The sequence below is a fragment of the Ammodytes marinus genome, assembly GCF_949987685.1.
Source record: "Ammodytes marinus genome assembly, chromosome: 16".
Lineage (NCBI taxonomy): Eukaryota > Metazoa > Chordata > Actinopteri > Uranoscopiformes > Ammodytidae > Ammodytes > Ammodytes marinus.
This window is the reverse complement of record NC_137220.1, coordinates 19198561-19218749: the sequence shown is the minus strand read 5'-3', so window position 1 is coordinate 19218749 and position 20189 is coordinate 19198561. Positions and strand designations below refer to the sequence as shown.

General features: G+C 42.7%; 1 protein-coding gene across 1 annotated transcript in view; it reads right to left on the bottom strand.

The window, feature by feature from the left end:
* The window catches only part of LOC307262770 (myosin-10), a 50631-nt gene that overhangs the window by 29865 nt on the left and 577 nt on the right, over nucleotides 1-20189 (bottom strand). The window contains exons 2-3 of the mRNA XM_080043741.1: nucleotides 18700-19061; nucleotides 12930-13086 (exon numbers count right to left, since the gene is read on the bottom strand). Of these exons, the coding sequence (XP_079899867.1) occupies nucleotides 12930-13086; nucleotides 18700-19044 (502 nt within the window). The 5' untranslated portion in view covers nucleotides 19045-19061. The remainder of the gene's footprint in view (nucleotides 1-12929; nucleotides 13087-18699; nucleotides 19062-20189) is intronic.

Genomic DNA, 20189 nt, shown 5'->3' with positions numbered 1-20189 from the left:
AACCTCATTTAACCCTGTTTATCCCCAGTACGCCTCCCAACTAGGTCTATCGTTCTGTTTTCATACGCACACATGTAATCTACTGTAAACTTTTCACTCCTTGCTTGTATGGAGTCCTCCGTTCTTGGCAAATATATTCATTTTGATAAGCACAAGGCCAAGACATTAGGACAATAAACTGTTTTAACCGAAGTTTGAACGCTGCCAGAAGGCAGGGGGAAACATGCTCAGCGATCTAAAACACTATGGTATGCCTTAGAAAATGGTCGGCAGTAGTGTTAACTGTAGGTGATTTGTATTTAATGGACAAAAAAGTGTAAAAACTATGGCATTATGTTGAAATTCACCCAACGACAAGCATAAGAATAATATTTTTTTTTCCTGGATTGAATGAACCAGACTCGGACAATGGACCTAATTTTCTCAAATAGACTCCAGGCCGAAATGGTTAGACGCTCTTAACCAAAACCACCATAAACATTCTTCATATCCTCTGCTGAAACCAAACCTTTGTGTACAAAAACATTCTTAGCACACAAGGATCATAATCACTTCCAAATCACTGTCAATGGTGTTCGGCAATGTGGCTCCAGTTCAATGCACTTCCCCACAAAGTCTTACCCACAAATTGCACCGCTAATCGTTGCAAACTGTTGTTTTAATGTTAACTGTGAAAATCCATGATTACATTCACACGTACTCTCATTAATCTCATACTTGTGACAACATTGGCGAAGACAACTCAAAGGAAAGGCTGGCACCGGGCCCCAAACCCCCTCTGATGCTGACTTACGTAGGTAAAGAGGAACTCACTTACTCACCATACTCTTTTTAATACACTTTTCAAGGTATTTTACCAACAAAAGCAGCAAAAACACAACTTTCTGACTGGCTTGAAAACATAATTTTCAACTTTTTAAGCTCTTTGCAGCTGGATATAACACATTTTTTCCACAGTGCAGCTCAAGCTCCCCCTATTCGCTTCATAAAAGACGTCGTAAAACGCAAATGCTCACAGTGAAAATCCTAGCACCATGGCAACCCCTTCACACACATAAGAAATCACCAGTGATAGCCAGTGAGCGGCTCTCATAAACTGCGGTTGTATATGGTGAGGTTAACCCACAGTCACACACACACAGTCACACACACACACACACACACACACACACACACACACACACACACAGGGTGTGCCCATATCACGGTAGAATATGGTGATCGTTTTATCACATTTCGAAGGTAAAATAAAAATGATGGCACGGGTACTCCCAAAGGCCTAGAGCAGAGGCAGGAAAGAATCCAGAGCTCCTTAAAAACCAGGGGAACAAAGCTCTAAGTGTGTGTGTGTGTGTGTGACAGAGCTCATTCACATTCCCAGACAGTGGAAGAAGCCAACCATCGGTGTGATCCGGGAAGTGTTATGGTCTGTGGGTAGTACCTGCAGAGTTTAACTGTCACCTCGAAGCTTCCGAACAATTATGATAAGACATAAATTAAACACAGTTAAGTGGCGGGATAAGGAGAAGCAATACACTGCTTCCTCCCGCAGCAGCTCTTTAAGATAAACAGACTAAAGAGACTATAAATCCTCTAGTAGTAATTGAGGTAACAGTCAGTTCATCTACTGTGTAGAATGGAGAACAACGCTCTGCTTCTGCTAGTCAGCTACAATAAATCACAACTGTTCTGGCCCCACAATGGTGGAACGACCTCCCCATTGACAGAAACTCTACTCATCTTTCCTCACAGACTGAAAACTCATCTGCTTAGACTGCACCATTAAGAGAAGAAAAAAAAAGTGTTCTCTCTATTGTTTCTATATGTAGCACACAAAGCAGTTTTGCTTATGTAATGTTGATATACTTCCAGGTTTCTTGCAATTTTGGGTTTTACCCACATGGTTGAATGCACTCATTGTAAGTCGCTTTGGATAAAAGCCTGAGCTAAATGGAATATGATGTAAAAGGAGAAGGCAGGCTGCAGACGGAATTCAAAGTATCCTGAATAACCGCAGGAGATATTTATTTTTGATTTTACAGCACTTGAAGTGTCCAATTGTATTGAAACGCTTGGAAGACATATTTAGCACAAAGCAATACAAACAAGAAGAAAGGGATGGCAAATTCCTTGAATAAATATTTAGTTCATTTTTTAAACAATTTATTGCACGGTGACAGGGTTGGAGAACTCACGAGACAGACAGAAAGAAAGCAGAACGATCAAAATTTAGCATCAATAAGCAGAGGCTGAGAGACATATAAAAAATGCTGGACATCTCACTAGTGTCTCTCATAAGACCCTCATTCAACTATTCCCATCTACAGGTTTAATGCGGGCATTCAGTAAACAGTGGTTAGCTCAAGCCCAGGCAAATATAATTTTTTTATTATAATTTTTTTATTGGTGCAACTCACACAAAAAGATGTGTTACAAAAGTCATTGCCTCAGGTAATTTGCGTGACTTGGACTATTTAACTGTGTTGTTCGTTTTGATATGCCCGAAAACAGCTGCCTTCAGTACAGATGTTAGCTGTAAGCTAGCTAGAAACAGATGCTCTGACCGTGTGTGTAATGGAGTGTGTAATGGAGTGTGCGTGTGTGTTTTTGTGTGACAGCCCAGCCTCCGATTGATAAAAAAAAATCACCGGAAATATTGTTCTGTCGTTGTGGCCCATTCAAAATGAACAGTGTCATTGAGTGAAATGGAGAACTGCATGTCCAAATATAATGTCACTTTTGTTCACGGAACTCTTTGTATGCAGGACTTAGAAGTATTTAGTCACAAGTAAATCTGGTGCTTTTGTCTGGCATGACCGCTGTGCTCAGTGAACTGAAAGGTAGATTACATCTCCCACCACCGTCACCAGATGTAAAGTCACTGCAGAATAGGTCCAGGGCAGAGTGAGTGACCGTTTTTTAAAGAAAAGCTATAAGATGTTTAAACTTTCATTGCAGCAATCACAACAGTTTGGGTCTTTGTTTCTAATGAGCATAAAAATTAGATTTGTAGCAATTTTACCAAACTGGGTTAGTGTCAGCAGTTACATGACAATAATTAGGCCAATTTATAATAGAGGTCGCAATATTTTTTCTCTTTGGAGTTACTCTAATGTACTTTTCTGAACATACAGTATGGCCTGCTGAGTGACCAAACAGCACAACTGCTTTATTCACCGTAAATGCTGTGTAACCAGCTGCCAGTTAGGCATTCACAAGGCTACAAACAGAAGGGCAGACAGCCCCACAGAGCTGACTGGCCATTTGCGTGTACCAGTGTGTGTGTGTGTGTGTGTGTGTGTGTGTGTGTGTGTGTGTGTGTGTGTGTGTGTGTGCACGCTGGAATTTGGATGCCCCTGGTTTCCCTCCCTACCAGCACTGGGGCCTCTTGGGCGTGGAACAGACGTTGTTGTCAACGGGCTGGCAGTGCAACAGAAGTGACGCTATAAGGGGAAATGAGAGGCAGGTGTGGTGGTGTGCTCAAAATGTGGAGCTAATGTCTGTGTCCATGGTTATTGTTATGTGTTTCATCATCAGACACAGACAATACAATGCAGACTATGCAGGTGAGATGGTTCATTTTATCAGTGAGTGAACAAATGGGTGGAGATCGTCTTTAATCCCATTGAGAGTCCCAGGATGTTCCCATGTGCATCTGGCACAAGTCAATACGTCCCAAGAGAGAGTAAGAGGTTAGGGATGTGGCTGGCCAGGCTAGGCAAGGAGGGTGTGGTGGGAAGGGACCAGATAGGAGAATGAACAGGGGGGAAATGGAGATAACAGAGGGAAAAGATCATAGTTCCACATTGGAGTCCCAAACAGAGAGTACGGACGTGGGAACTTTCCAGCTATAAATAACGTCACGTTGCCCGCTCAAATCCTATAGTGCGTTTCCGTACTTCTGATTCAGTTTCAGCATAGTGATAGCAGTTGGCAGATGAGATTGCAGACAGAAATAGACTGTCATCACGGATGAGCGAATGTCGCCACTGTCTAGGAAATGACGGCAGAGCACGAGGGACCACCTGAGTTAGTGTATGAGTGTGTGTGTGTGTGTGTGTGTGTGTGTGTGTGTGTGTACACGGATAATGACAGAGAGGAAGCTATTTTCATTATCAACACCCTATTTTTCCTCTACATTGGTATAAAAGGGAGAATCTGTGTTTTCATAACAACTACAGGATTGTGATAAGGCAGGACTGAAACCTATCAAAATCATTACACATTTTTTCATGCATTTTATTATTGATTGATTTAGAAATGTGTGTCTGGACATATACAATTAGAGACTAAAGAGGGTTAGTATGGCTGGTGGTGTTTGTGTTTGTGCTAAGCTAAGCTAAGCTAAGCTAACCGGCTGCTCAACTTACAACGTATATTCAAACATAAGTTGAAATGATATATAAACATATGATATAGTACAAGTACATGACACTAGACTGATCAATCTTCACATTAAGTGTATTTTCAAAAGAGACAAGATTTGAAAGACAATACAGAAGACCACATAGGCCTTAATCACAAGCTTTTAGTGTTAGGCCAAATATGAGATAAATGAATTCCTCTGTTTTCATGTCCATGTATTTCATGTTTTAATAGCAAGTTAATGATGCATGACTTTGGTAAGAGCAACATTGTTGCGCACATATGGACTTCAGAGCCCCTTGTGTGTTTAATTCAGCTTCTCAGCACTGTGTCCTGTGGCCTTGTGTTTGGCTTGTCTTGTGCTGTCTGAGCTGTACTCTACAGAGAGCATTCAGACAGGCTTTTGGAGTGTTTCCCTTTTTCAAGTCCCACAAAGCACATTTTTCAGATGCTTCTGGCGCACGGGTGAAATGAGAAAAGTCTGGGAGAACAGAACAGGGGTATCAAGATAGATAGAGCGATAACGAGAGGGAGGGGGAGAGAGCAAATGTGAGAAAGTGTGGAAAGAGAGGTTTAGGTCCCTCTTGTTTTTCATGGAGAGGTGCTGGGCCGGTGCGGTAAACATTCTTGGGATGATTAGAAGAACAGTTTGAAATATAATATGCATTGCATTAACTGAGGTTCATGTCTGTTGCACTGAAGATATGTGCCAGCTATATGGCAGCATAGCAGAGAGGCAACATATGTGTGCCGGCGGTGGAATGGATATCCACGGCTCAACTAGCCATTTGGGAGACGGCGAGTGGGGCTACAACATCTGGTGAGGGTGGGAGTGAGACAGTTTCATGCAGCAGTTGTACTACCTGTAGCTTGTGCTCGCTGTAGAGGAAGAGCAATACACACACACAAGTGACAGAGAGCAAACACACAGAGAGTACTACATGGAGACAAGAGAGAGACATGGCAACAGTGAGATGTAATCTACCTTTCGGTTCACTGAGCACAGCGGTCATGCCAGACAAAAGCACCAGTAGCTTCAAAATAGCAGAACACAAAAACACACTAGTGTTCTCATGTCCCACAATAACAAAAGGGGTGGCGGGCTTCTTGTACAGACCATTGTTCATTAGTCGGGCTAAACAAACCTTAATCACATTCCAGTCATAAACTCATTAGCATGTAATTGCTCCATATAGAGGCTATTCTGTTGTCTTTATCTAACCCTTTAAAGCCATCAAACGGAAAAGCATTTTTTACAGTTTGAAATTCATTACAGTTAACTTGTTTGTTAAAATGTTTGTTGCTGGGACAACGCTGCTCCTTTCTATGTGGGCTATGTTCATGTAAATCCATCACCATATAAGTTTTTCAGCTTTTTGTCCAAAAGTAATGAAATTGGTTATCTCTACTAAAAAACGGTATTATATATGTATGATCCAGAGTGGGTTCCTCTGAGCAGACCAAAACTACATGAAGAAAAGGTGTGCATATTTGTTCTCAACTTTAAAAAATAAAAAGTTCTCCCCCTTCTGGAAGAAGGAAGATGTTTTCCAAAATACGGTGAAAACACTATAAAAAGAAACTCTGGTTTTCTTCTTTTTATCAAATCTGCCTGGAAACAACATGGATGACCCAACTAGATCGCCTGCTGCTGTCACATTTCATTGTGTCCTTCCATTCTTCATGCCTGTCACTGTCAACAAGGATTACCTGTTGAAGTCCCATGCAACTTTATAATGCACATTATGTGAAGCTCAATGAGAAATGTTGCACACTTCTCTGGTCATCCCCTAAACGTGTACAAAGCGGTGGATATCCTGAACTGCAGTTTGCACTATAGGCCTTACACGTGGATGGTTTTGTTTATGCCAACAGAGTACTAGTGCTGCACAACAGCATGATTACCAAGAGTGTAAAATTAGCCCTGTGCTGTTGGGTGTTGTCTTTAGGCCAATGAAAGGGGAGAGAAAGCAGTTGCGGGAGATATAGTGGAGAGAGTATTTGGCAGTGTAATCGATTGCAGATGGCAGCCGTCGGGTGCCTTGTTTGGGTCCACAGTGGTTCTTTGTGATGGCTAGGCCTGCTATAATCCAACAGGACAAGGCTGTTTTCATGTGTGTTTATGCTGGCACCCCTAATGTCACAGTGCTAAGCTCTGCAGCCCCACAGAGATCCAGACACACATGGGGGAGCAGGGAGACTGTGTGGCAGTCTATTGAAAAAAAGGGATAAAAGATCACTAGAGTGTTGTGTTTGTGTGATAAGTCAACTGACTTACTCCAGTAATGACAAGTAGAGGGGCAACAAAATAAAATGTCCTTGAAAATCAAAAAAAGCGATATGATTTGTATCTTTGATGAATGCCACTCTCGGTCAAAGGTGATACGTTTACAAATTAACTAATACACACATGTCATCAGTTGCTCATTAAACAGAGTGACACATCGTGGTTCAGCTAGCCGCTTTTCTCCATAGCCTTGCAGTGGGTTGTAAGGTTACGGGTGTCAGAGTGAGGGCAGTAACAGCTTCAGTCAGGTAACCCTATCTGTGGTGCTCAGGCTTCTGGTATCAATGCTATGTGTCTCTCATGACAACACTATCCAAGAACGAGGGCAAGACATCACACATACCCTAAATCATCTCCCCACAAACTCTCTTGGTTGTATGACACAGACAGACACACGACCAATATGGGATAGGACCTGGCTTCATGGCAGCTACCCCAAGTCAAATAGATTCTCATTGTATATGGGCATCTCTTGGCCTGTCTAACAAGGACACTTAAGTTCCCATTGAATTAAATACAAAACTCTAAAAAATGGATGGTAAAGAGGTGGGTAAAATAGCTTTACATTCATATATACTCTGTGATTTCAGCCAAGCCTCTGGAATCCATCAACCTGTAATATCTAAAAAATGTGTCAACTGAGGTTTAAAAGGATAGATGAAAAAACAACCAAAAAAAACATACATAAACTGTATGCATGACAACTGATACACAACAGCTTTCCTAATTGTCTTATTGTACAGGTCAGGAAGAGCACCTGCTGTGTTCACATGGAAATTAATGTAAGCATAAATCATAAATGATGTATGGCCCCGAAAGATAAATATTGTTTTATCCTGTATGAACTCCACAGGTTTCCATTTGTATTTCTGTGTATGTGTGTGTGTGTGTGTGTGTGTGTGTGTGTGTGTGTGTGTGTTTGAAATCTTGTGCAAACATGCTGTTTAATCAGGCTTCCCTTTTTGTCTGAAAGTCATCTCTTCAAAATGTAGCGAGTACGGAGAGTCAAATTGAAGACAAGCTAAAGCCCCCCCCCCCTCCACAGACACACACACCAACACACAGTCCTGACTCCCAGTTACTGTCCACACCTGTTTTGTCACTCATGCCCTGTGTGTGCCCTCACTGCCCCACTAAGAGGCCACATTTCTCCGGGAAGAGCTCTATAGCTCCAGTCCTCCCTGTCTGCACCCACACACAGCACCCTGGTCCCAGCCCCCTTCAGACTGCACAAAGCACCCATTGTGAGGCACAATGCTGGCCGCCCCCTCTACATTTCCCCTGTACCCTCTGCTCTATCCCCCCATAACTCTGTCCCTTCTGCCCTCATTCCATGCTCTCCTGTTTTATTTGCCTTCTCTATCTCCTGTTCTCTCCTTTACGTTCTTAAATCTCGTACACCAATCCTGTTGATCTTGTCTGTAGGGGTCTCACGCCTGTCCTCCTTTATCTTAAGTCATCCCTTTCCCCCAGTATCCCCCTCAATACTCAAGCCTTCGACATTACCTCTTCTCTTTCCCAGCCTGGCCCAGCCTCCCGCCTCTGTGTTCCAAGACATTTTCCACTTCTCTGACTGCTGTGTTACTTCCTATATCCTCTTCTATGCACTGCTGGATTATCTATGGTTCATGTGAGACAGGACTGCATGTAACTCTCTCTGCAGTGCTCTTTATGTTGTTTAAGGATATGTTTTTAATAAAAGTCTGGTTATTTACAACCATTAAACACCACTTTTGCAGTGGTTAAATTGTTCTGCTCTGTGACACACTTTGGCTGGGGTCTCTACAAAAAAAGGTTAGCGAAATAACAGCTTTGGCAATGTCTCTTAAGAAGTAAAGAGGGAATCATGTTAGAACCCACTAATATGCCTGTGTGAAGATTCCAATTTCACTTACGTTTGTACTGCCAGATTTGGTGTCTCTTTTGAGCAGCTTATGGTGAATTTTGAGGGAAGTAATGTCTTGGAAGGGCATTATTTTTATTTTATTTCACAAGTGACACTGCTTCTTCTCGTAGCTTTTCTGTGGCTTGTTTAAGCAGGAAGAGGCAGAGTTAAGGGACTCTTCAACTTGCCGGTGAATATTTTTCTTGAGAAAGTGGGACTGCTTTTATACAAGGCTCGGTTCCGATCACAATGTGAACAAGATCACAAGTGTTATTGCTGCAACATGAACATGTTGATAAGAACTAAGAAGACTCATGCTTTACACTTATTTTCTGTGTGACTAGATGTGTGCAAGATAACACGTAGGCTCACCACCAAACTTCATTCATCCATCTTACACTTCTCCTAGCAACCAGATAACTGAAAGCCGCAGCACTAAAGCAGCAATTTCGGAACATTCTGCTATCCACACCCTTGTGTGAAATGTACAGTAGTGCCATCTGTCATGTGGTAGACGTCTTTGCAAGTGCTTCTACCCCATCGCATTTCTTTCAAAGTAAAAGAAGTAGCCATAACTTTGACCATTGCCGGGGCGGAGTTGAAAGACTAATCCTAATCTAATGGATTCCTAATGTAGTATATGATTTTCCAATATTGCTTTGCCAAGCATGCAAACCAAATTTTGTCAAATAAATGTAGCCATTCCTGTTGAGAAAGCGTATATACAGTACACATGTATGTATGCATATTGTTTCACATGTTTGATGTTTTGTTGAAGAAGTCTACTGCCTCATAGTGTATGTGGTACGTGCAGAGTTATCTGTGGCACTCGCCTCAGAAAATAATAACCAGCCCCATTGAGGCCCTGTGGTTTATTGAGTAAGTTCAGCTGCATTACCACTGTACAGTGCAGTTGCCACCTTAGTGTGAGTCTGCCTGATTTGCCTTTCTGAGAAACAGCAGCATAAGCCAGAAACAGAATAAATAATGAAATATTAAAACATTTTTAAAGAAGAAAACTGCTACACACAAAAGCATAATTACAGAGGAAGGGAATCTGTCGGCAACTGAGCCTTGTGGTCTGACTGGTAGAGGGGTGAAATGAGAGGAAATGGGGACACAACGTCGCCAATGAAACAGAGGCCTAACCATGGCAACGCTGACTATATCCTGACATGGAGGAGTGGTAAGAAGGTGGACATTCCACACACTTGTCCTCCTGTGTTTCCTGATCAAAGGAGGAGACAGACGGAACAAAGCAAAGCTGAGCCACCATAAAGCTTCCAGCAGAGCCGTGGTTTGTATTTTTCATGTTAAGTGAAAGGCGACCGAAATGCTTTCAAGGATCTGGGGAATTTTCCTCTTCGGTGTCGTCCAAGCCAGAACATTCTGGATTAAAAGAAAGAAAGAAAGGATAAAGACCGAACACACTGGTAAGTAAAACGGAGAAAAGGGTGGAAATGAGAGAAGCCAGCTGCTCTAGTCACCGCAAGAAGAAAGAAAGCAATTATAAAACAGTAGGAGATTCTACATAGTTTTCAGTAGCTTTGGAGCATTAAAATACACAGCTTCTCTCACCCTGCACAAAAGTGTTGCCATATTCAACAGACGGAAATATTTTCAGCCAGTAACACACACAAAGGCCCCTCGTTGTTGTCATCTCAAATGTCACTCGACCAAGAGACACCTCTATTTGAGATCCCAGGGGAAGGTTATTTTAGTCGCACACACAGATACGCACACAGGTATCCATGGTGACACACCTTAGCTGAGGAGTCCGACAGTGGGTGAAGGGCTGTATGGACGATGGTGACAACTTGACAATGACTCAGCTTGTAGAATTTAGCACAGCATGCTATGGAAAGGCTGGGGCAGTGATGACCTCATTTCCCTGGATGATTTGCCCGGCCCCACTATTGAAGGACTACGGCCCCAAAGAATGAGGACCGCTGACAGGGAGATGGTGGGGGATAGAGAAAAGAATAGTGGCACAAGAGAGGTGTCCCATACCCAGACAAACCTCTCGCATAGTGATAATAGTTTGGAGACAGTATGAGAGCGATTCTTCGTGTGTTTGTGGTTCTGGGTAGAGCTATATTTAGCTTGAGGGACATAAGGTAGGCTATGTGCAGTGACAGAGACACAAACGGGAGGGAATGAATGATTCGGGAGAAGTTGAAGGAAGTTACTGGAGAAGACCAGAATTAACTTGATTGTACCTGTGTACAGACTAGAATTAACATTTAGTACCTTGACATGTTTCGACTGCAAAACTTTTCCTGAGAAGTTTAGAGTGTATACAAGAATATTTAAGTTAATTGATCACGTTAGACTTAATGAACCTTTATAAAAATATAGTTTCCAAGTGCTCCAGTCAAAGTCTCAGCTGTGTGGCGATCCAGCCTGCTCAGACCAGAACACAGCCTGAGGGCATGTAATGACAGGGAGCGTCCAGCAAATCAGTCAGACACACAGACCTTGTAGCTTTACAGCTGCGCCTGCCGAGGTCAACCAGAAGATCAGTGACAATGTTGTATGAAGGCAGATGTATTGCTGGGACAAATACAAAAATGCAAAGGCAATGGAAACGTTGGCAAACGCGCTGTTTAAAGAAGCAAATCCACTTCAGATGTGAAACAACATTCAAGAGAAACAAAAGGGGAGAAATGAACGCTGTTGTTGCACGGTGAAAGCGATGATGCACAGCAGAGAGACTAGGGCTGTCTAAACACTGATAGACTGTGATAAAGGTTCTGCTCGTCACAGCGGTTCTTCTACATCACAGATCCAAAAACAATTGCTCAGACCCAGAGTGGGTCAATGTCCTGTTACTTTGTGGGTCTTAACTTTGTAACTGGGCTCATATCTTCAAATCTTAATGCAAACACAGCAAGGTGCGGGCTAGTATAAGCTTCAGTTTGTCCAATCAAAACAAACTGCACAACTCTATTCCAATATACTGCGTTCCCTTCTTGCCTTCATTTGGGTGGATGCCTTGACAAGAAGTTATATAAACTAACAGGCTAAAATGTTGAGTATGCAACAGCTGCAGCTCATGGTATGGGCAAACTTAGTAGTGTGTGGGCATGATGAAGTCAATTCTGCAGGATCAGTGCAGCGGGTCCAGTTAATGACAACCTGAAGACTGACGCTGGTTGAACCTGCTTTCGCTCAACCTCATCTGTCTCACTCTCCTCTCTCTCTCTCTCTCTCTCTCTCTCAAAATCCCTTTGTCACAGGGCATTGGCTCTAGCAGGCAAGCCACCCACACTATTATGAGCTCAGAGATCTCACCCACTCACGCCACATGCAGCACGTTGCTCTTATCTGAAACACAGAGATGCTGTTGTCCATCTCTACAAGCAGTATATGCTGATATAGTTAAAAAATAAAAAAAATAAATAGGCCAACACAATGAAATATAACAAATCCACAATGTGAAATGCTTTTCTGAGCATCTCAGCATTAGAATGTTTTTTTCAAAAGCTTTCTGAGCAAATGCAAAATAAGAATATACAGTATGTGGCTGCACAAATCCATAGTCTACAATAATTAATATCGGAATGAATTGAACTATTGTCTGAATTTTAACTGAGACATCAGTTCATGGTTTTGGAGAGAAATAATGGCAAACAGAGCCAGGAAGTTACATAAGCGTGGCACTCCACTTGCCAATAATATTGAGAACAAGCTTAGTATGAACAAAGCAACTCGACACTTCCACCCTAAATCATTTGACAAGTGTGTGCAGTGTTGACAATTGGTGTTGGACAGCCTCTAACTACCGTGCAATTAGCAATTAACCACATGACCCTATTGTTATGGCTTGGAAATGAAAGAGCTCTCAGACATAATCAGTGATGTCACATCCTCTCTGACCTTGAGACCTTTCACACACTTTACACACTTTCTTCACACACTAATCTCCTGGGCAATGCAGCCAAAGCTCATGCTGACGGCAAGCGAGCTAAACTACCTGCCAAGAGAAACCAAATTTAAATACAAGCATACTTGCATGCAACACAAACATTCTTAGTTTCATACTTAAAGGCCTACTTCACCGGTGGGAATATGAAGATGTATTGAATTCTGAGATCCTATGTAGTATAAATGTGCAAAAAAAAATTAAATTGGTTCATCCTAGCCTGAGAAAAGGCAGATAGAGTGTTTTATGGTCTCACTGTCTAACCCTACATTTCTCTTACTGTGACATCACAGTAAGAGAAATGACACCAAAATGCTGCCTGCCAATCAAGGTCAAATTATGTTTGCATCTACCCTAAAATCCCATTCAGTGGCCTTGCGAAACACACAAAATCATCATGAAACATGACATTTTAATCAGCATAAACCTTCCTCAACATCAAATTCAAGGACCCAACCCTGTCATACCTTGAAGCATGCAGCGGTATGCTGACTCGGAGATGGCATAGATGTGTGGAGGCATCTCGTGCCTCTTCTTCCCTCTGTACATCTCAATGATGTTTTCTGAATAGATGGGCAGGTTCTTGTAGGGGTTGATCACCACACAGAACAGGCCGGAGTATGTCTGTAAAAAAAAAACACACAAAACAGACACGTAAAAATGAATAAGCAGAAAGGAACAAAGAGTGGCTGCAGCTCGACATCAGAAATCATTTTATTTTCAAGGAATAAAATAAACATAATAACTATGCCATGGTTAATTTCCAAATCCAGCTTGAAACAGACAAAATATGTTCTCACTAGCCAGAACTGGAAGTGGATAAAAAGAGAAAATGTGAAAATAATTGATCAATGTGTTTTATATTTAAAAGGAGGCTGCATGTTTCTAGCTTCACAAAGAAATCTTGCCTGCATTATATCAGTGCAGTAAGACCACGTTTTTGAGCTTTCATCAGCAGGCATGCAACACAGTGATAGACACAGGGCAGACTGACTCAATCAAACACTGAGCAAGCTATTGTCTTTTGTGAGGCAACCAAAAGCCCTGAGAGCCTAGGAGACTACAGATCTAACACAGCAGCACAAAATGTGAACAAAGAATATGTTGAATATTATCAAATATCATGTTGCAGGGTATAGCTTGCACTGCAAACGTCTAGCCTGTATTCTGTCTTGAGGCTTATCCTGAATATCTCTCCCCAGAGAGTGTGTGCGGTATGAACGATTCTGGGCTATGCTGTGGGCTGAATGGACCAGGCAGCAAGGCAGGCAGGAATGAGTGAGAGGCCCAGTTGGGGCAATGGTTCCATATCATTCTGCAGATGTTATACGGCCTTTGCATATTCCCTATAGACAACAGAGAGAGACAGAGAGAGCTCCTTACCACTAGTAGGACTATAATCTCTGGCATGTTAGGCAAATCTAAGGGGCCCACCAAAATGCTTACCTCACTAGCTTCCCACATAAAGTACATACTTACTGAACATAAACGCTTACTACAGTGACTGCATACAAATATATAGGTACAACTTTAGGCTGTGTAAACAAGAGAGCTGTATCAATACTGAAGTACTGCATAGCTAAAACTGAAGGTTAACTAAAGTTAATCAATTAGAAATAAAAAAGCAATTATTGTCCAATAGATGAATCATGCCATTAATCTCATGTTGATTTACCACCGACAAAAAGATACATATGTATCACATGTGGACACATGTTTGATGGATGTTATGAAGCAGCTGCCTCAGGGATCACAGGCTGCTGTCTCCCTGCTGGCTTAAAGGTCAGAGTGACAGACATGTTTGTTTGTTCTGTCACCTTCTTGGACCATATGTACGCTCTTAATCTTAAAACAAAACAAATGCATTCCAAAACTTTAAAAAATCAGGAGTATGAGAAGTGAAAATGAAAATCACTATCCGTGAAACTTTTGTGATTGAGTTGAAATTATATTCAGGAGTAGTCACTTATTTTGAATGCCAGCATGGGCCTTTGAGTTCATAAAAAAAGCACATGCTCTCTCCAGACTGCCATCTGTGATGAATGACTGAGCCTCTGTTTCAAAGAGCTTTAATGGTTTCAAGAGCTATTCATTCTGGTATTCTCTCTTGTCACTTCTGTTGTCAATTAATGGCAACATAAATTCCATCATAAGGCAAAGGCAATAACCAAAAGATCTTAAGTTTAGTGACTTTTTCATATCAAACATTGAGACATCTGCGTCATAATCAAACCTACATCCAAAGCTGGATGAGGCACCATGCTGTTAGTGACTCAGCAGCAATAGGTTCATGCCTCAGATAGCAGCCTGCATACTGTAGCCGTTACGTAAGAGCTTGGTTAGCAACTGATGCCATTCACTGCTGATCCAGAAACAAAAAAATAGATAGGGGTAGAAAAAAGAAGGTGTGGATGGAGAGAGAAGCAGACAGAAATGAGCAGTGGAGCAATGGTCCAGCTGACATGGCTCCCTCTGGACCAATCCAGTCGACATGCAGGGGTGTAACAAACAGTGAACCGTGCTCTCAGCCCTTCTGTAAATTGCTCCCGACCTGAGGGGAGAGCTCAGCTTTCTGCTGAAATTCTAGCTCTCCACTCTCCTTTTTTCAGGCTTATGAAAAATTAATTCACCCCTTATCTGAACTGGATCCGCTATAAATAGGGGGGTCTGTTCTGTTCTCTTTGGGTTTGGACACATGCAGGGCTAGAGCAGCTGGCCAGGCCGGACAGAGATACCTGGACTGGACTGTGAGGTTTTCAGGGGACTGTCCCAGGCAGCTAAAGGGCACAAGTGCGAATTGTAATTTGATGCATCATGTCTCGATATGCATGTTTTATTTGGTTATTTCCACTCAGAGAATTCAATAGGCAGTTTACTTTTGAACAGAGTTGAAATGGTGCATTGGAGTAAGGTATCATTTAGATTTGAATGGTTGGGAAACATAACCTGACCTAAAAAATCAATAACAAAGGTTGAATTTGACTGTTATTAACTCCCCTAATTTCTGTGAGCAGTCAAACAAAAATGCCTTTAAATTGCACATTTGCCTGTTGTTGCACTCCAGGGATTTCTTTATTCTTTTTTGCGGGATCATTGCAGTATAAAGAACATTTACTATGACTGTGGCCAGCTAGCCGGAGCATAGGGCTAACCCAACACCGCCTGCCAAACCAACGTGTCTGGCCTAGTCCAGGAAAGAGATGGGGATATTTCCACTGTGAAATCAGATCCAGGGGAGGGGATGCCGTGGCCTAGTAACAGCTGAGTAACACACAGGCAACAGCCGACCCCATCTGCCACCTCTGATCAGTCAGGCTGCAGCGTGCATACATACGTGGATATAGGCCCTCCTTACCAGCACAGGCCGGAGAGGAAACTCTTGAGTGCAGCAGAGGCAGCATGTGTGCCATTGATTTATGTGGTGTAAAGGAGATCTTGACCGTTCCCTTGACAGTGAGTCGCTCCAGTGATTTCATAACAAAGTTTGCGAATACTTCAGACTATGCTTTTGAAATATGATCAATACCACTGTGATGCACGGTGTCAAATCACATCCACGGCAGCAGGACACCCTCTGCTCCACTCCGGCTTTAAAAACCTGGAAATTCCTCCTTACTGAATTTAAGAGCAGGGTGGCCATGGGAATTCTACAACACCTCCTTACTTAAGTGATGAATTCATGTTTTCCTTTGTCAAAATCACAGTGGGTCCAGCAAAAGTCCCGTGGGAAGAGACCACACGAGACTTTACCACATACATATAAATCTGTCTCTCCTCATGGATATGTGCATTTTTGTTTTCATTTGCTTTTCTGCGCTGCTTTACCTTTTGCCCTGCAGAAAATCCAGCAGTTTGGACTAGGCTAATGTTACAAGTTTAGCTTGCATACATTTGAATTGCAGACATATTAATAATTCCAAAAAACTAAGGATGTGAGAAATAAGATGTGGTCAAAATGCAAGAATGAAAGAAAAACCCAAAGTCAGTGGCATTATTGTAAGGGGAAAGGAACGTGGCAGAGAGAGAGTGTGGGAAAGGGAGTAGAGTCAGTGAAGACAGGACAGACACTGAGCAGCGGCAGAGTTAAAGTGGGCGGCAGGAGACAGACAGACGGACAATCTTAACCATGGAAGAATGCTGAGGCTTTCTGACAGCTGAGGCTTATCTAACGACACAAAGGCCCGCTTGTGGCCCCGCTGGCGTGGCGTAGCCAAGTGTGCAGCATTGGGGTTAGCTTGAGACTCACTACATCACCGATAGCAAGCTGCTACAATACATGAGTTGGCAAAGCAAGCTGACTGACTTTTCATGGATGGATCTGTCTGATGGGAAAAGGGGCATTCAGGTCTCAGTTGCTGGCCAGGAAAGGTGTGTGATTGCAATTCATAGAACAAACATATTTATAAGGCTCGTTCTAGAGCAAGAGCAAACACATGACAACAAACTTGTATTATTATAGTTAGATTACATTTTTTTTTGTGTTGGATCTTGGTTCAATTACCGAGCTTTTTTGTCTCCATTTTATAAATCTAGACAATATTTGTTCAAATAACGAGTGGACAGACAGTCTCTTCAATATCTGAAAGTGAAGGGAGCTATGAATGACAGTCTTCCCAACCACCTCAACTAAGGACACAGCCTGGGGGAGACATGATGTTATGTCTGCCGTAGCTTTGGGGGGTAAGTCAAATACACTGTATCAAGTTTTAGAACATGCGGGGTTTGTTCTCCTAAGGGCAAACGGGGGAAACCTACACAGTCAGACACATGTTCTCAATTTCTTTTAGCCAAGGGCCAAATTAACAAGCTCAAAAGCCAATTCGCAACCGCGGAAAAGTTGAAACCATGACACCATGGTATGAAAAAGAGAATGAAGAGGAACCAAGGAGGGACGTGGGGTTCTGGCATATCAATTCAGGGCATATGGGAAATTGATATCACCAACTTCAGTGATGCATTCATTTCTTACTCTGCTGTATGACCAAACTCAAACACTCACCTTTTGTGAAAGTGCAACAATTCCCCCTGTAGTCTCTGAACCAGAGTGTCTAAGGTGATAACTAACCCACATTCTATTCCTGGAAAACACAACACTAAATGGGTCAAGATCACAGCATCTGCAGTTCCAGAGTAGTGAAATTGGATTATGGGGACCGTTGCACTGTTGTGTTACATACCACTATGAATTATTACGATTGTGGGCTGCATTATGACCGCATATACCAGAGGTTTTTTACACTACTCTATAAGCTTAATACATTTGGCCATGAGGATGGGGGAAACTGAGCCCTGGAAAACTGACATGTGGTCATCTTGTGATCTGAGTTATAGTTACCAGCTTGGGTTTTGAGATTATGGGGAACTTTAATTAAAAAAAAATATTCCACATGTATATAGCATTCTCAAATGTATCTGGGTTTACATGGCTCTTAAAGACAAGGTCAGAAAACACTCTGTAACCCTACCTTGGACCATGTGTGTTTAGTTGTACACATAGTACTGCAACAGAAGAGGCAAGCCATCTCTGTGATCAAATCAGGCCCAGCAGTAGGAGCACAGCGCGAGACAAACTGAAAGCAGTAGTGTTTATGGAAGAGGCCTGTCTCTGACTGAGGTGTGAGGGAAGCCACAGGGGGAGGTAACAATCTGTAACCCAGTGGCCCTAAGGAGGACAGATCCAGCAGAGGTGAAGGTCTGGCAATGGTTAAAAGACTAGTGAGATCTGTCACTCATACTGTGTGCAAGCAAATATGTGTGTGTGTGTGTGTGTGTGTGTGTGTATATGTGTGTGTGTGTGTGTGTGTGTGTGTGTGTGTGTGTGTGTGTGTGTGTGTGTGTGTGTGTGTGTGTGTGTGTGTGTGTGTGTGTGTGTGTGTGTGTGTGTGTGTGTGTGTGTGTGCGCGTGTGTGTGTGTGCTTGTGCGTGTGTGTGTGAAAACCAAAAGGCTCAATGCCCTCTCTGTCTCCAAACACAGACTGATAGCCTAAACATCAGACCTTACTTCCACATTAGAGTGCATTAGAAAGACCTAAAGTTGAGACGGGCGTCGTGCATTCATGCAGAAACACTGCCCATCATTTTGCAATTACAACAGCAAGGGGTGAAATTGAATCTATAGCTGACAGAAGAACCAGGGGTTATTATTTGAGGTAATCATTCCCCAGCTGAGGAAAGCCTACTGCTACAAAAAAACACAGACAATCTTTGAAAGGTCCAGCCGGGTCTAGAGTAACTCACGTATATGAGCCCAGAGTAGTAGCGGTCCTTCAGGTTGTACAGCACAGATGCTTCGTTCAGGCAGGTGAGCTCAGCCATGTCCTCCACCTTGCTGAACTTGGGCGGGTTCATCTTCTGGATGTCGTCCTTGTTGATCACCACCTTCTTGCTGTTCTCCGCCAGCTCCACCTGCACCTCCTCGCCTCGCTCCTCCCGGATGCTGGCCGCCTCGAAGCCATGGCGCTCCGAGGGGACCCACACCAGCTTCTTGGCTGTCCAGTCAGCCTGCGTGGCCGGGTTGTAAACCACGGCCCGGTCCACAAACAGGTACCGCTCAGGGTCCTCTTGCCCACTCCGATGAGACATCTTGTATACCTAGACACCTAGAACACACACAGGCGGGTCAGGGATTGTTACCTTATAAGACATTACAGGAAGAATATGAAATGTCAGAATCAGTATCCGCACCTCATGGGTCCCTGATATCTCTCTAGAAGATCCTTACACCTTCTGTGATCAGACTCAATAAGGGATCATGTTGTATATGTTCACTCTATCATGATTAGAGTGTCATTAATGTTTTGTGCACTTATTCTGATTTCCTCTCTACACATAGGCTATTTAATAACTTTAGGCCTATGACAAATCACATTTTTAACAGACAGAATCTGCTTGGTAGGCATGAACTCATATGAACCTCATGCACGTCTAGTAGCCTATGACAAAGTAGCCTAATAACTAACACAGGTGGACTAAGTGAGACGGAGATAACTAAAGTCCCCATCTCGACTCAGAGCATGAACACGACTTTAAATTTGAACTAGATTTTGGTGCAGGTATTCCGTGTGCAGGACTTTTCGCTGAGTGGGTTTACACAGTAATGCGCATACTGCGTAGGTAAGGCTACACCGCTCATACAGCAGATCCGATGGGACGGGGCGACGTCTGGAATGCCACATTCATCACCGGTCCACTTTCATCGCCTGGAAATCATGCGGTATAGATAATAACCCACTTTAACACATTCATGTCGTCCAGTTTATCTACAGCCTGCGCCTGTCTGCTACAGATGGAGCTTATACAACAGATAGGCTACGGTGACAGTGCATAACAACCCCCCAACAAAAAAAAACTGAATGAAACTTGCTGCTTAACTCCTGTTTACAAATATTAAGAATGCGGTTATAGACCTGCGCAGCTGACATAGCTTAGTAATTAAGCTAAATTAGATAGGCTACGGGGGTTGCCATTTTATGATAAATAACGTTTTGGGCAACCTTAGCTGAAAGTCCAGTGAATATTTCGCCAAGGACAGTTGGAATAGGCTAAACAAAAACATTTTGTTAACGTTAGCTAAGTTTAGTTGCATTCAAATATAATTGGACTAATTAAGCTAGCTTCTAGCACTTGCTTTGTCGTCTGTTATTACTTTCAGGTTCAGTTACCTCATTAACATTTGTCTAGGTGGAAATAAAATAGGGTCAGCAGCAGGGTAGGCTATACCTCGCATT